At 39.8% G+C, this 17,284-nt stretch overlaps 1 protein-coding gene across 15 annotated transcripts in view; it reads left to right on the top strand.

Moving 5' to 3' along the window:
• The first annotated feature begins 5,693 nt into the window (after positions 1-5,693).
• SNAP91 (synaptosome associated protein 91) overlaps positions 5,694-17,284 on the top strand; it is a 149,722-nt gene continuing 138,131 nt past the window's right edge. For 12 of the 15 annotated variants that reach the window (XM_047859643.1, XM_047859654.1, XM_047859645.1 and 9 more), the window contains exons 1-2: positions 5,694-6,001; positions 7,307-7,466. In XM_047859643.1, coding sequence (XP_047715599.1) covers positions 7,337-7,466 — 130 coding nt within the window. In that variant the 5' untranslated portion in view covers positions 5,694-6,001; positions 7,307-7,336. Of the gene's footprint in view, positions 6,002-6,088; positions 6,148-6,170; positions 6,226-6,295; positions 6,421-7,306; positions 7,467-17,284 lie in introns of those variants that run through there. The other 3 variants (XM_047859641.1, XM_047859640.1, XM_047859639.1) reach the window with 3 other exon arrangements.

Below are 17,284 nucleotides of genomic sequence, written 5' to 3'. Positions count from 1 at the left end.
TGGGTTCTGTGTCTCCCTCTCTCTCTCTCTGCCCCACCTCCCCCTCCCCCCCCCACTATTCTACTATACTAGTAGAATTTATCAGAGAGCCATATACACTTGAATTGTAGTTCCAAATAATAAAATAATAAAAATATAATATAACCATAAATTAACAAAATAATAAAATCAATTACTCCACCAATAACTACTGAGTACTATTAATCCCATTTATTGGGCTTTTGCTGTATGCCACACACTGTGTTATTGGCTGTATATGCCATTATCACATTTGATGGTAATCGCAGTCCTTTGAAGTAGATATTATGATTGTGGCCATTTTGTAGATGAGGAAAAGTCATTTTGGAGATGAGGAAAAGCCCTAGAGGCTGCAGAATTTGCCCAAAGTCAAGCAGCTAGTAAGGGCCAATGCCAGGAACTCAAACCAGGACTTGTCTAATTCAATAACCTAAGATATTAGCTACCATACTTTCCTGCCAACACATTTTAAAAAGGACTTTTCTGACTAAGGACCTAATTAATATAATGAAATGAGAGTCTATCATAACGTTATTATATCTTTATTAGAAGCAATGGGTACAGTGCAAAGAACACTGGATTGGAAGTTCAACAAGTGGAGTTTAGGACTGGTTATGCCATTACCTCAGACTTATAGAGGGAAAGTCACTTAAATTCTATAGGCTTAAATTTCTTCATCTGTGAAAAGAAGGCTAAAATAGAGGATGTGGAAGAGATTTGCAGGTCATGATACAGCTGGCCAAGGGGTCTTGAAGAATGAGCAGGACTTTGCCTGATATGGGAAAGAATATTCAAACCAGAGTAAATTCATTGTGTTATTTTAATTTATGCTCAAGTCATTTTTAAAATCAGTTTCCAATTAGTTTTCAGTAGTTCTCAATGAATCTTAAGTGAATCACTTATCATACTTCTGAGAGTACAGGTTTCTCTTTACAGGTTCTTCACAAAGGTGTACTTTCGTGTATCGCTGTGGTAGTTGGTCCTTCAACAAACTTCCCAGCGATAGTCTTCTCCCTTTAAATCTGGGTTGTCTTTGTAACATGCTTTTGGCTGATAGAATATAACAGAACTGATGCTGTATGACCTTGGAGTTAGGTCACAAGAAATCTTAAACTTTTACCAAAGTTTCTTGGAACACTCCGCCTTGGAACATTTCCTCTTGGAAGCCAGCCATCATGTAATAAACGTGACATCCCTGGACTCTGATATGAGGAACCCAAGCCACATACAGATACCCTGTGTTGGTGCTCTGGTCCAACCTCAGCTGAGCTCTCAGTGAACAGCCAGCATCAACTGCCAGACACGTGAATGAGTAAATAAGTCATCTTGGGCAGCCCGATAGCCCTGGCTGTCATTTGATGACAACCAAATGAAAGACTTCAAAGGAGAACTACCCAGCAGAGCCCTGTTAATTCACAGAACTATGAAACATAATTAAAAATTATTTTTAAGACAAAATTTATTATAGGTAACCAGAACAACAACAGGAAACCAGAATGGCTGCATTAGATTTAAAACAGGGAAGCAAAATGAAAATACCATATTTTTTTATTATGCATGTAAGATGTACATGTTCCTTCAAATATGCTGGTTGCCATGGAATTCATTTTAACCTGTTAGGCAGAACAAAACTTAATAAATATTGTTCGTCCTGATTTGGAATATACTATCTCTTCATTTACTTTGATTCTTAAATAACTTGAATGGTTTCATGGATGAAATATCTAGTTGCTTGAATCTCAATCTTACTGATATTCTATACAACCTACTATTTTCTTGCTACATTACAATGCTCATCAGGTTTATGGTCTCCTTCATTTGTCCCCTTATAAAAGTAAACCAATCTTTTTGTCTCTATACAAGTACATTCAGGATATCAAAACTTGCTTTTTGTTGCCAGTTGCTTTTGAGTTTGGATAGATATGTCACATTTATGTGTGGGGGTGGCTATATTCCAATATAATTATTTTTGCACATAATGTGTTTTTTTCTAATTTGATAGAAAAGCATCCCTGGAATAAAAGTACCCTATAAACTACTTTAAGGAGGACATTATAGGTTTTAGAGAAAAATGTGAATCTTCCAACACCACCTCAGTTAGTTGCCTGAGCAAATCAGGAATTAAAGTTTCTCTTAATCTTGTTGTATCTTTTTTTTTTTTTAATTTTTTTTTCAACGTTTATTTATTTTTGGGACAGAGAGAGACAGAGCATGAACGGGGGAGGGGCAGAGAGAGAGGGAGACACAGAATCGGAAACAGGCCCCAGGCTCCGAGCCATCAGCCCAGAGCCCGACGTGGGGCTCGAACTCACGGACCACGAGATCGTGACCTGGCTGAAGTCGGACGCTTAACCGACTGCGCCACCCAGGCGCCCCCAATCTTGTTGTATCTTACAAATAAACTGAAACCAATAGCTTGAAGACATTTGCCTTCAGGTGTTGATATAAATTGTGTCTACATGTCATCATTGTTGGTTTGGCTTTTATGTATTAAATCCGATACTCAGAAGAAAACATGTATATTAAATCAGATTTAGGAAAAAAATCTGTGTGGTAACATATCTGTATACTGACTAAGAAAGAAAAGCTCAATATATGTATTTTTAAAACACGTTCTGAATGTCTATTGTATTTAATCTCTTTTCTGACCACTAAGAGAGATCAAAAGATTTTTCAGTTTGCAAAAGTATTGAATGTAAATGCCTGTTCTTGACTAAAATTTACTCAATGTTATTTATTGTGTTCCCAGATCTTCAAAGGGAATATACTGATAACGAACCATTTTTCCTCCCCTCAATGTATTTCTATCTTTGGATCAATTTTCTTTCTTTCAATATCATATACAACATTCACGGCTATATTCCTAGGTTTTCCTAGATATAAGAACCTGGCATTTCTTAATCTTTGCCACTGCAAACATGTTATTATTTCTAAAGCTCAGTAAGACCGTCTTCCAAAACAATAACATTTCAAAAGTTGGTTCTACCCTTGACATAATTTACTAATTTATATATGACACTTCTACAGTTTGCAGATTTTCAAACGTTTTTCTGCTGCCATTCATGACAGAAGGATGTCCATGTGTGGGATACTCTCCCATGCAGCAGAGACATGGGCAGGACACCAGAGACAGACTATGGTTTCTCACACTTCACAGTGCTATCTGTACATAAATAACTATCTGTAATCTCACACTATTATAGGATTGACCATGAATCTACTCCAATTTAATTTTGAAAAGTAAATCACTCACAGACTGTATTATTTTAACCATTACTGAAACATGTTACAAAAACCTCTTAATTAACAACATTGTATGTGACATGACATTACTAGTGGAATGTTGGAGAACCACTATTCTACTCTGTTTCCTATTTCATGAAAATTGTCTAATTTGCATAATGTTTTCCATAACGTTCTCTTATCCTTTTAATGTCCATGGGATCTATTTTTCCTTTCTTTCCTAACATTGGAGATTTGTAGCATCTCTTTCTTTCTTTGATGAGTCTAATTTTTTCCTTGATCACTTTTCATTGGTCTTCTCAAAAAAAACAGCTTTTGGTTTCATTGATTTTATCTATTATTTGTCTATGTGCTCTTTCACTGATTTTTATTATTTCCTTCTTTAAGCTCATGCTGAATTTAATTTGTTCTTTTTCTAGGTTTTTAAGATTGAAACTTAAATAGTCGCTTTTAGGTCTTTCTTCATTCTGAACATAAGCATTTTAATGCTATAAATTTCCCTCTAATCACTTCTTTACCTGCATCCTATAAATTTTTGATATGCTGAATTTTCATTATCATTCAGTTCAAAAGTAAATTTTCTTACAGGAAAGTTAGATCCATTAGTTATTTAGAATGTGTTGTTTAATTATCGAATATTTAGGTATTTTCAGATATCTGTTATTAAATTTTAATTAAATTCCACAGTAGTAAGACCAGTTTCTATGATTGTAATTCTTTTAAATTTATGTGACTAGCTTTGTGGCCCAGAAGGTAGTCTATCCCGGTGAATGTTCCACGTGTTCTCGAAAAGAAACTACTGTTGTTGGGTGGAGTTCTTTATAAATATCAACTAGGTCAAATGTTTATATGGTTATTTCAAGTCATCTATACCCTTACTGATTTTCTATCTACCTGTCCTAACATTACCAATCAAGACAAGAGTGTTGAAATCCTCAAATATAATTGTGGATTTGTCTATCTATCCTTTTAAAGGTCTTAGTTTTTTGTTTTACCTTATTTTTAAGCTCTGCTCCTAGGTATATAAATGTGTAGGATTATTACATATGCCTGATGAATTTTTATCATTATTAAATGTGCCTCTTTATCTGTACTAATATTTCTTACTCTGAAGCCTACTTTGTATATTAATATCGTCACTCCAGTTCCTTTCATCAGATTTATTGAGGTATAATTTACACATAATAAAATTCATCAATTTTAAGTGTATAAATTGATGCACTTAAGAGAAATACAAGAAGGTGTGTAACCATCATCACAATTTATGATATAGAGTATTTCCATCCCTCCAAAAAGTTACCTGCTATCCCTTTGTGGTCACTCTTTCCCCCACTCCTGCCATCTGATATGCTTTCTGTCTCTATAGTTTTTCCTTTTTGGAAGGTCATATATATGGAATCACAGCAAATAGGATTTGGGGTTTGGGCTTCTTTGATTTAACATAATGTATTTTCAACCATGTTGTTAGTTTATTCTTTGTTATTGCTTAATAGCATTCCATTGTGTGAACAGACCACATTTTGTTTACCTATTTGCCAGTACAATAGCATTTGGGTTTCTTTCAATGTGGAGCCATTCTATAAAGCTACTACAAAATTTGGGTACACGTTTCTAAAATGAAATGTGTTTTTATTTCTCTTGGACAAACATCTAGGTGTTGTATTGCCAGATCATATGGTAAGACTGGTATCTGAAACTCAAGAATGGTGGTCTTAGGGTATTTTTCTTTACCCATCAGCCTTCTATCTAATGCTAGAATCAGTCCCAACAGCTATGAAATCATGACTTCATAGTGAACACTGTGCCAGGTAACAGGAGTACACAACAGAAACTTGCTATCTATAGGTAGATATTTTAAGGCCTTAAGGCCCAATAGTGGCCACCTGTAGCCAGAAAAAAACATCAAAAGAATTCACAACTTAAGTTCCGATCTTGATTCTACTTTGAGAGTGTAAAAGTTTTTTTTTTTTTAAGATTACAATAAATAACAATCTTGGAAAACGTGAACACGTGATACTATTAACCCAGCCCAAATCCCTGTTTAGAAATTCTTGTATGCAATTCAAATATACTTACGACCTTCAAACACTATATTTAATTGGCAGATGTTACTTTTTAAGGATACAAAGAGTTTTCCTTACACAACCAATTAATTACTGTGGATATAATCTGGGCCTTGACTGCTGGTTTTGTTCAGTATTCGCACTTGCAGCAGACCTCAGTAGCCGTTTAAGACCAAAATGGCTAGAATTACCTGCCCACCCCAGCTCCCAAACGTAACTGAAAAAAGTAGAGGAGCTCCAAGGAGTTAAGGAGGCACAGACAACGGGCACCGTGTGCCTGCAGAATCTGACATTTAAATCGCCCTGCCCTTCTGGGCCAAGGCAGCCTTGGACAGGCGGGCGTGTCAGAGACAGAATGTAGAGGAGAAAGGGCTGGGCTCTGCCAGGCAGCGCGCGACGACGCCCGAACCTTGGCCTTCACAGCAGCAATTCCAGAAGCCCACTGGCAGGGCTGCTCCAACGCCCCCGCCGCCCTCCGCGAATCCCGCAGTAGCCGCGCAGGTGTGCGCGGTGCGCGCGCACGCAGTGCGTGCCGGGTGCGGGTCTAGCAGGCGGAGGGGCTGCTGGGCGCCTCGCGGAGGGTGGTTGGCTGGTGGGTGTCGGCCTCCCAGCCATCCCGCCTCCTTCTTCTTGTCTCGCGCCGGCCGGGGATGCTCGCGCGCGGCGCCCCCTTGCCTGTAAGCCGGCCGTCTCGGGGGTGCGGGGGGGGGGGGGGGCGCGGCGTGTGTGAGTAGCTGGGAGGGGGCCGCGAGGAGCTCCGCGGAGAGCTCGCCCGGGTTAGTCCGCCGTCGTCACCTGACTCGTTGGAGCAGCCACAGCTGAGGTGGGGGCGGGGATGGGAACGCGGCGCGGATCGCTAGAGAGACGCGGCAGCGCCGGCGGAGGAGGCGGCGGCGGGCGGGTACAGGCTTCTGGGGCCACGGGCGGCGGGCGCAGGGACCGCGGAGTGGAGGGCGGGGGGCCGGGCTAGGGCAGGAGGCATCGCGCCCCGGGGCACCGGCTCCGCGCGCGGCCGCACACACCCACCCGGCGCGGCTTCCCTCGGCGGCCCGGGCTCCGCTCATCCTGCGGCGGGAGGCGCCGCTCCCGGGGCGGGGTGAGTACCCGCGGCCCCTGCTCGGCCCCCTCCTCCGCGCCAGGGCAGCGCGCGGATCCTGAGAGGATAATCCTAGGGCGCGGAGAAGGGCAGCGGCTGGGTGACAGCTCCGTGGCGCGCTCGATTGCGGGCGGGGGGCTGGGCTGTCAGCCCGTCTCTGCTCCACTGCCAGGAAGGGCGAGGCGCCGAGAGACTCCGGCGCCTCCGCAGAGCCCCCGGGCGGCCCCTGCGGCGGGGATTTGGGGGCGAGGGGAGGGGACCCGGGCGTAGGGCCTCGGCGGGCCTTTGGAGGCGGCGGTGAGGAAGGAAAGGGAGGAGAGGGCATAATATGGCGCAATGCTAGGATAATCTCCACCGCGCCCGAAGGAGGACGAGCCCACTGCTGCAGCAGCGCGAGGAGGAGGAGGAGGGAAACGGCCAGGGCTTGGGTATCCGATTCAGACCCCGGAGCCTGCGGGCTACTGGGAAGAAACGCTGCGGCGGGCAAGCGAGAGGTGGGCACACGGTGGGCGCGGTGCCCAGGGAATAACCCCGACGCACGCCGGAGCTGGTCGGACACGCGGGGATCAGGTTGCAGGCGAAGTGCTGATTGACTGGGGGGGAGGGGGGCGCCGGAGGGGTGAGGCGGGAGGCACGGGGAGTGGGATGGGGACGGTGTTACGAGGCTGGAACCGGAGGGGGCTCCGTGACAGACCTACTCTGGTTCAAGACCCTTAGATCGCGTCGCAAGAGAGGGGTTTAGCGCTTTGCTAGCTCCTAGAGGTGGTACCAGGGCGGGGACGGAGGAGAAGGGAGCCGCCGTGCGGCTGGAGGAGGCAGGGCCGGGGTGCTCGGAGGGTAGGGTCTGCGGGTTTCAAGCAGGACCATCTCCCCTTCTTTCCCGCAGAAGAGGAGGCGATAGACTTGGCCGGAGAAGATGTCGGGCCAAACGCTCACGGATCGGATCGCCGCCGCTCAATACAGCGTGACAGGCTCCGCTGTTGCGAGAGCGGTCTGCAAAGCCACCACTCATGAAGTGATGGGCCCCAAGAAAAAGCACCTGGACTGTAAGCATCTTTTTATATAAGCGGGACATGCGCATGGCAGAGGCGCCCTGGATGCCGGCGTGCGGCCTGGGCTCGCAGTCTGTAATGCTGCGGCTTTCAGAACTCCCAGCTGAGCTCCAAATCTCCAGAGGTGGAGGTGTTGCTTTGGGGCAACCCTGAAACCTTGTGTTTGAGCCATTTTTTTTCTCCTGTTGACCTCCAAGGTCTTGGTGGAGAAAAAAAAAAAAAATACTTGTATGTATTAATACTATGAAATACTGAGAAATTGGACATTCTGGATTAGGCACTTTTCACTTTTCTTTTCTTTCCTTTTCTTTCTTTCTCCACACACCACTCCTTTATCCAGGTTATAGGAAATCAGGGGTTGAACAGTCATAACCCTCCCCCACCCCCAAAAAAGAAAAAGATGAAATTATAAAAGGTCACATTTATCACCCTAGTTTTCTAAATACATTTTAAAAGTGTCATCTCTTTCACTGTGGCTGCTGAGGTTTTGTGTGAGTGTGAGTGAGTGTGTATTGTACATAACCACACCAAACTGAAATAAATTCAAGCTATTGAATGAGGAAATTGAACTTCAGAGATCATGGAGATTTCATTTTACACATCCTGGCACACTTCTTTGTCCCATTCTCGGAAGCTGCTGGGCAGAATGACTGCTGTGGTCACAAAATGGATGTGCTTTTTCCAGCATTTGTGATGGTGCACTTTTACATGAAAACGTTTCATTCATAATGCTTTCTTTTTATATTTGTTATTTGATGGAAAACAGCTTTAATCCAGTTTAGAATCTGATATAAAATTTTCACATGATTAACGCTGTAAATACTTAGTTATTGAAAGACAAACAGGGACTTAGAAAAAGGCACTCACTGGGTTTAGGTGTTGAGACTCTTTATAGGTAAGGCTCCATCAGCGCATGTCCTCTAGCTGATTCAGCTCTAGCTGTTCAGTCTCATTGACCTGCTTAGGAACTGCTCTGTTATGATGTTTGTTGATAAAGGTCAGTGCTGGCATAATAGACACAACTATAGCCATACCCATTTCCTATCTAGCTTCCTTTGCCCATTTTCTGAGTTTCTTTTGCTTCAGGCCTTCCCCAGTGTCTGCCTTGTGCAGCGGAGAAAATGGCACCAGTGTTAGAATTGACTTTAGTCCTATTATCTGTATGAGCACAGCTTGATGAAGCATACAGCTGGACATTGTGAGGGTCATCCAGGCTTGTGAAGCTGTTGTGTCACAGAACTGAATAATTTTGCTTCTAGAAGCTTGTCTGAGGGGAAAACACCATCACCCCTTTCCTGGAGGAGTTTCTAACAAAATTTGTTGATTATGGTATCATGTGTTATATGTGCAGTACAGGATGGAAGAGGCCACCAGGGCCAGGGCACCTAACAGGAGTGGAAATTATAAATTCATGACCAGCTCATTTTGCTGCAGCATGCTGAATCATTTAGCCATCTTTCCATCAGTTTCCCCAACTCTGGAAAGATGACTCATGTCTTAAAGGTATGTGTCAGTCTAGCAAATATTCATTAATAAAGAAGTTATAGGTTATTGATTTGCTAAATGCTATGAAAATGATAGATCAGTATATTGATACATATCATAAACATTCACAGGTTTGAGCATTTCATCAAAACATTATTCAGATAAAGACCCACTTTTCCATATCTAAATATTTAGTCGCCTTAGTATTTTAGATCTGGAAAAGTCTCTTAAAAATTTTCAAGGTGGGAGGTTTTCCAGTATCTCCAGCATATGTTACTGAGTGGGGTGATTTTGAAGATGTGGAACATAAGGGGGAGATTCTGTATTTAGGAAGCAGATGAAGCAGGAATTGGTATTGAATTAGTGTGAATAATCATAAGAGCTAAACATTTATTGAGCAGTTAGTATATGCCAGGCACTGGGCTTTACATTATTAATTTATTGCTGCTTAACAGGTTCAGGAAAGGTAATTAACTTTCACAGCTTTTAACCACTGCACTTAACTATTGTCTGTGGCTTATTGAGTAATATTTTCTGTGGGGGGCTGTGGGGAGGAACAGTATTAGCCTGAATGGTTAATCTCCAAAACACCTATCCTGTTTGTATGGCTTTGTGTGAAATCATGCAGCACAACCCATGCTCTATTGCAAATCTCTATGGTATGCATGAAGACTTTTGAATTTGGTCACTTAAAAAAATCAGCAAAAGGCAAGCACTGAACAGTATTAGTTTTCTTTTTAACATTTTAGTTTTTGAATAAGTAATAAAATAAAAGAGCTGCACTTAAATACAACCTTAGGGCAAAATTTGGAAAGATAGATATCACATTATTGATATGTCCTATCTTAAGAAAAAATGACATGGAAAATTTGAGTATACAAATATTATATTTATATGCATTTTAAGGGGGCATTTTACTTGGAATTCCTTGTGAAGTTCCTTTAAATAATAGTAGACTACCTTAGCAATTTTTTCACAGGTTTTCGGTAACATAACAGTTATAACAGTGAGTCACATTCATTATTAGGACATGCAAACACATAACTAAGTTTCCCTATAGGCATTGAAGCACTCTTAAGTAATGTTTTAGTATTGAAAATATTAAATAGTAGTTGGGAGGAAAAGAGCATAATGTAGAGTGGAAACAAAAAAAAAATAATTAGCTTGATTTGTGTATAACTTTTTAGTTTGGAATTTAGGTTGGAAGGTTATAAGATTAAAGTTTATGGTTTTGTGATTTTTTTTTGCAGATATTGGATTAATGGAATAGGCTCTGAATACATTATTTAAAGTATTGGTTTAAAATATGATTTTTTTTTTCTGTTTGGGTTGGTAGGCCAAGAAAATTAGGGTTAATTCTAGTGGTTTATAAAATGATGCTTAATGGTATGTGATTTAAACATTTAAAGGAATGATTTGTTAACATCTGAGGGCAGAGCGAAGGTGGAGATAAAGAAACTCTAGGCATATAGTCTCAGATTTCCCCCCTTTTCAGTAACAGTAAGTTTCTTAGAGGAAAAATATATTCAGAAAAAGCTTCACCATAATCAGCAGATATTTATTGAATTTAAAGTAAATTAATATTGGGGCTCCTGGGTGGCTCAGTTGGTTAAGTGTCCAACTCTTGATTTTGGCTCAGGTCACGATCTCACAGTTCTGCTCATGAGATCGAGCCCTGCGTCAGGCTCTGTGCTAACAGCATGGAGCTTGCTTGGTATTCTCTCTCTTCCTCTCTCTCCTCCCCCACTTGTGAGAGGGCATGCGTGCACATTCTCTCTCTCACAAAATAAACATTGAAAAATAAATTAATATTTTATAATATATATTTTAAGGTATGTTTGAATTATGTAAAACTTTTATTCCATACTCTGCTATAATAATCTTGCTCCTTGCACGTGAAAGTTAAATACTTGACCAATGTTAGTTTTACATTAGTTTTTCTGGGTCCCTTTATACATCTTTGTTTCCTTTTCTTTGTAACTTTGTGTACCTATTTGGTAACACATGAAATATCCAGGATTCAGCAAGTATTTAACTTTTGGTTACAACTGTTGTGTATTTCAGTTGCTTTTCCTTTTCTGTTTTGTAGTTGATGGCCTGCCCAAGTCAAATAATAAAGAGATAAGATCCAGTAGGGCACCTAGTATCTGCCCAAGTGCTGTATCACAGTTAAAGAACAACCAAAAAATAGAATCGGCCCAATGTAACACCTGCAGGGAGAAATTTGGAAAGTTTGGCAGCCTAATATTCATTTCTGTTAATAGCTCTTACAAACAACTTCTATATATGTCCTGTGGTTAAAAAACCCTATTTAACATTATCAAAATTTAAACATAGACATTTATATCAAACCAAACCTCATGAAAAGCCAAATTGGGTATCAATAATGCAATTTTTTTCCATTTTAAACATCTTGAGGGTTTTTAATAATGAACTTATGCTACATAATGAACAAGTGATTCGAGTTCTGAATCTTATGTTTGAGAGATACTGACTGTCATTTTAGAAATGAGTCCTATCCTCCCAAATTAAGAAAAAGATGTTACTTCTTATTACAATATCTATAAAAGTAGTGGGAGATATGGATTATGTTTTGATTCAAGGCAAATATTGGCAAATTACCACAAGATTCCTACTGTTTTAATTTTATTCATAAAATATCTGCAAATAAGAAATATTGTGAGTATATATAATGAAAATTTAACCTTAAAAGTTTATTTGCTTTACAGAAGCTTGCTTAGTATAAATAAAATATATTTTGATTTATAGAAATGCTATTTGCATGCTAATTCAGTTGATACCATATTTATACTTGTGATAACTGAAAAAAATCTTTCTATAGTGCATAGATCCAAAAAAATAGAGACTATTGAATAAAATTAATAGGATCGATGTATAAAAGTTTACTGAACACTAGAGTAACTTTCAACATGAGAAGTGTACTGTTTTGCTGTAACATATTTTACTTTTATCCCACTTGTTCTCATTTCACTATTATTGACTAAATACACCCTCTCATTTTTCTGTACCAAGGCACGCTCCATTCCTCCTTGATTTCACCAGAAGACCCAGTCTAGGTGTGGAGATGGAGGAGATAGTATTTTTTAGGCAGTGAGGAAGAGCCAGGGGAAATCACTTCTGAAAAAGCATTCGAGTCAATGATCATTTATACAGTAAATCTGTGAAGACGCCAATCTGTATGGTCCTGTGATGTTCCCAGACAACACTCAGCATTCTGGGAGAGGGTGGAGAGATCATGTGAGGTTTGGGGGCTGGCAGGAGCAGGAAAAGCAGAAGAGTGGCAAAGAGTCTCAGGTAATAGTAAGGAGCATGCTTTAGAAATGACTTAAAATTGGGGTGCCTGGGGTGGCTCAGTCAGTTGGGCATCTGACTTCAGCTCAGGTCATGATCTCACAGTCTGTAAGTTCAAGCCCCGCATCAAGGCTCTGTGCTGACAGCTCAGAGCCTGGAGCCTGCTTCAGATTCTGTGTCTTCCCCTCTCTCTGCCCCTCCCCTGCTCATGCTGTGTCTCTCTCTGTCTCAAAAATAAATAAAAACATTTAAAAAATTTTTAAAAAACAATGACTTAAAATAGTTAAGCAGGCTTTATATCAACTGTTTTTTCCCGGATCTTTTTACTTCCAAATTTTCAGAGAAATCTTTTTTTTTTTTTTTTATGATATAATATTCTGTTTGGGTCACTTTGGATATTTTTTTCTCCTTTGGTGATCAGTGTAGTTAGCAGATACTTTCTTAGAACCAGTATATAATTGGTAACTCACAATTTTTTAAAAGTTGCAAAACTTGTATATGTGGAAAAAAATAAAATTATGTAAGAGTAGGTAAATTTATATATTAATTGCAATATTAGCTTGTAGTATTTTAGATTAAAATCTAGATTTTTGATACATTGCCATATTAGTTTTAATGTTTAATAAATGGCTGCTGAAGTCTTGTAATTTAATCTGTACACTCAGTTGCTATGGATCTATCTCTTAGCTTTTCACAAATAAATATCCTTTAAATATCTTACCTCCTCTTTTCAGATTGATTGATGCTGGGATGGGATGTTCTTGGAGCTTATATAGGTTTCAGTAACTTTGTAAAGAAGGTCAGAAGTGACATATAACCTTCTTCCCTGAGGGCCTAGGATGCTTTCCTTAACAGAGTTGTATTTTAGGTGGCTCAACTCCTGAGCCAGCTGCTATTAAGTGAGCCTTCAAATATAATCATAGTTCAATTAAATAATTTGAAAAGCCCCATTTCTTTCCATTAAAAAATATTTATTCAGGGTGCCTGGGTGGCTCAGTCAGTTGAGCGTCCAACTTTGGCTCAGGTCATGATCTTGTGGTTTGCGTCCAGCTCTGTGCTGACAGCTCAGAGCCTGGAGCCTGCTTCAGATTCTGTGTCTCCCTCTCTCTCTGCCCCTACCCCGCTTGCACGCGCTCGCTCTCTCTCTCTCTCTCTCTCTCTCAAGAAATAAATAAACATTAAAAAAATAAAAAAAATATGTTTATTCAGTTCTACCTTGTTTGCAAATTTTTTTCTCTTTACAGAGAAACACCATTTGCTTGTGAAGGGAAATGTTGGCTGTCTTTTTTCTTAGGGGTTTATGTAATGTGCTCTATGCTTTGTTTCTCATTAAGGAGAGAATAGTAGAATGGCATACCCAGTGTCAGTTGCATGATGACCTATAAGACAGGATGGAGTCTTCCTAGGAGCAACTTGATGACAGCCCAAACCAGAGAGAGAATTGTACCCAAAACCCCACAGCCTTTTTACACCTGGGTTCCTACTCTCTCTTCATTTGTTCCAAATGTGTGAGGATCCCTCCTGCCTTCCCATGTGTACATAAACTGTCTCTACTATGCATCTTTAAGAAGGATTTAATGTTTTCTAAAGGATTTTGTGATATGCCATTCCTGGCTACTCAAGAGAGAAGCTGCATTTTTGTCTACTTTGTGTGGTTTTGCTTTTTGGCCTGATCATTATTCTCCCAGGGTTAGCACTTTTATTTTATTTTTTTTATTTAAAAAAAAAATTTTTTTTAACATTTATTTATTTTTGAGAGAGAGAGAGAGACAGAGCATGAATGGGGGAGGGTCAGAGAGAGAGGGAGACACAGAATCTGAAACAGGCTCCAGGCTCTGAGTGGTCAGCACAGAGCCCGATGCGGGGCTTGAACTCACGGACTGTGAGATCATGACCTTAGCCGAAGTCGGACGCTCAACTGACTGAGCCACCCAGGCGCCCCAGCACTTTTATTTTAAATGATAACTCTCCTCCTTCCTGTATCAGTTGTTCTGTCATCTGTGTCTTTAACCTCTCCTCCTATCTCTCTCATGAGCATTTTCTTTTTTTTTTTTTAATTTGTTTAACATTTATTCATTTTTTGATAGAGACAGAGCGTGAGTGGGGAAGGGGCAGAGACAGAGAGAGACACAGAATCCAAAGCAGGTTCCCGGCTCCGAGCTGTCAGCACAGAGCCCGATCCGTGGCTCGAACTCACGAACCGTGAGATCATGACCTGAGCTGAAGTCAGACGCCCAACCGACTGAGCCACCCCAGGCGCCCCTCTCTCATGAGCATTTTCAAGTATCTCCATTTAAAACAAGGTCACCGACACACAGCCCTCCTTGGATTCTATGACCTCTTCCAGCAGCCAACCTGTTGTCCCTTGCCTTTCTTTCACAGCCAAGCTTCTTGAAACAGAAGCTCACCATTCCAAAGAAAACAAACACAAGTCTACCCCTCTTTGGATATCCTGTGTCTTTGGCTTAACCCAAGTGTGAACTACTAGGATTGTTGTTAGGTTCCAGGCATTGCCCACCGAATTGGCCAAGCCACTAATTTGAGAGTTTCCCCTCATCTGTCACATCCAGTCAGTAATCAGTTGTTAAAAAAACTCTCTGAAATGTCCTTCTTAACTGTTTCTGCCTTGGTTTAAATCAGTTACAAACCTCATTTGTAAAACAAAGGTGAGTAATATTACCTACGTGTTATCTTTGGTGAGATATAATGCATGTGAAATACCTGGCCCAGAGCTTGACTCACAAATGTGCACTGAACATCAATTATGACTACCGCTGTTTCTAGTACAATCGCTGTTGGTGCTACTGTTGCCCTTACTCGTACCATTACTGCCACTACCACCACCATAACAACGGACATGACCATTAGTGATTTGCCCTTACCACTTCTCCACGATTGTTTTTTGCCCCCTCCTTTCATTTACTTCAGTTTGTGCTTTAATTCCAACTTTCTCTTTCTATAGTTTGAAAGCTTAAAATACATATTATTTCTGTTTCTTTTCATGATCACCTTTAAAAATGTAGTATGTCTACTTAAAGTCTAAAGTAGAACAGTATCTTTTTATTTCCTCCTAAAGAAGAGAAATTTAGAAACTTCAGTCACCCACTTCTCACTTACATGCTATGTTGGCTAGTGTTTTAATTCTACCATAGTTTTAACTCCCAAAGTTAGACATTATTATTTGATACAGGCAGTGTTTATGCAGGTAAACCCTCCTTGACTTTACCATTCCTTCATTATGTCTAAGATTTTCCAGAACTATATCCTTTTAAAGCTCCTTAAGTGAGGCTCTTTAGTAGTAAACTCTATTTTTGTCTAAAGATAAATTTGTCCATATTTTTGAATGATAGTTCATATATCTTATATATATATATTTTTTTTTCTATATAGTTTATATATAGTTGTTTTTCCTTGGAACATAATTTCACTCTTTTGGCTACTGTTGTTCCTTGTAAGAAGTCATCTATGAGTCCACATGTCTTTAGGTAATCTCTTAGTACTTGTGGCAGCTTCTAAAATCTTGTTTGTCTTGTCCTGCTGTAGTGCATATGTGTATACATGTAGCTTTTTTTTTTTAATTTTAATTTCAGTATAGTTAATATAACAGTGTTGTTTTAGTTTCACAGGTACCATATAGTGATTCAACACTTGTATACATTACTTAGTGCTCATCACTCTTAATCCTCCTCATCTGTTTCACTCATCCGCTCCCACCTTTCCTCTGATAACCATCAGTTTGCTCTCTATGTTTTGGTTTCTCTCTTTTTTGTTGTTGTTCTTTGTTTTGTTTCTTAAGTTCCACATATGAGTGAAATAATACGGCGTTTGACTTTCTCAAGCTGACTTATTTCATTTAGCATTATACTCTCTAGATCCATCTGTGGTGTTGCAAATGGCAAGATTTCATTATTTTTATGGCTGAGTAATATTCCATTGTGTGTGCGTATGTGTATGTGTGTATACCACATCTTCTTAATCCCATTCATCTATTGATGGAAACTTGGACTATGTCCATAAATTGTCTATTGTAAATAATTCTGCAGTAAACATAGGGACGTATATATCTTTTTTAATTAGCGTTTTCATATTCTTTGAGTAATTACCCAGCAGTGGAATTACTGGATGATATGATAGTTTTATTTTTTATTTTCTGGGAATCTCCATACTGTATAATGGCTGTACCAGTTTGTATTCCCACCAACATTGCAAGAGGGTTCCTTTTTCTCCACATCCTCACCAACACACTGTTTCTTGTGTTTTTGGCTTAGCTATTCTGGCAGGCATGAAGTGATATTCACTATAGTTTTGATTTGTATTTCCCTGATGAGAAGTGATATTGAGCATCTTTCATGTGTTTGTTGGCCATCTTTGTGTCTTCTTTGGAGACATGTCAGTTCATGTCTTCTGTCCATTTTTTACTTAGATTATTTGACTTTTTTTGGTTCTGAGTTATATACATTCTTTGTAGATTTTGGTTACTAACCCTTATTCAGATATGTCATTTGCAAATATCTTCTCCTATTCAATAGGCTGTCTTTTAGTTTTATTGTTTCCTTCACTATGCAGAAGCTTTTTATTTTGATGTAGTCCCAATAGTTTATTTTTGCTTTTGTTTCCCTTGCCTCAGGGGACACACCAGAAAAATATTGCTGTAACTGATGTTGCAGAAATTACTGCATGTGCTCTTTTCTAGGATTTTTATGACTTCACATCTCACATTTAGGTCCTTAATCCATTTTGAATTTATTTTTGTGTATAGTGTAACAAAGTGTCCCAGTTTCATTCTTTGGCATGTAGCTGTCCAGTTTTCCCAGCACCTTTTGTTGAAGAGACTGTTTCCCATTGCATATTCTTGCCTCCTTTGTTGGAAATTAATTGACCATATAGTAGTGGGTTTACTTCTGGGCTCTCTATTCTGTTCCATTGATCTATGTGTCTGTTTTTGTGCTTGTACCATACTGTTTTAATTACTATAGCTTTGTAGTATATCTTGATATCTGGGATTGTGATCCCTC

This window comes from Prionailurus viverrinus, chromosome B2 (assembly GCF_022837055.1).
Source record: "Prionailurus viverrinus isolate Anna chromosome B2, UM_Priviv_1.0, whole genome shotgun sequence".
Taxonomy (NCBI): Eukaryota; Metazoa; Chordata; class Mammalia; order Carnivora; family Felidae; genus Prionailurus; species Prionailurus viverrinus.
This window is presented reverse-complemented; position numbering and strand designations above follow the sequence as displayed.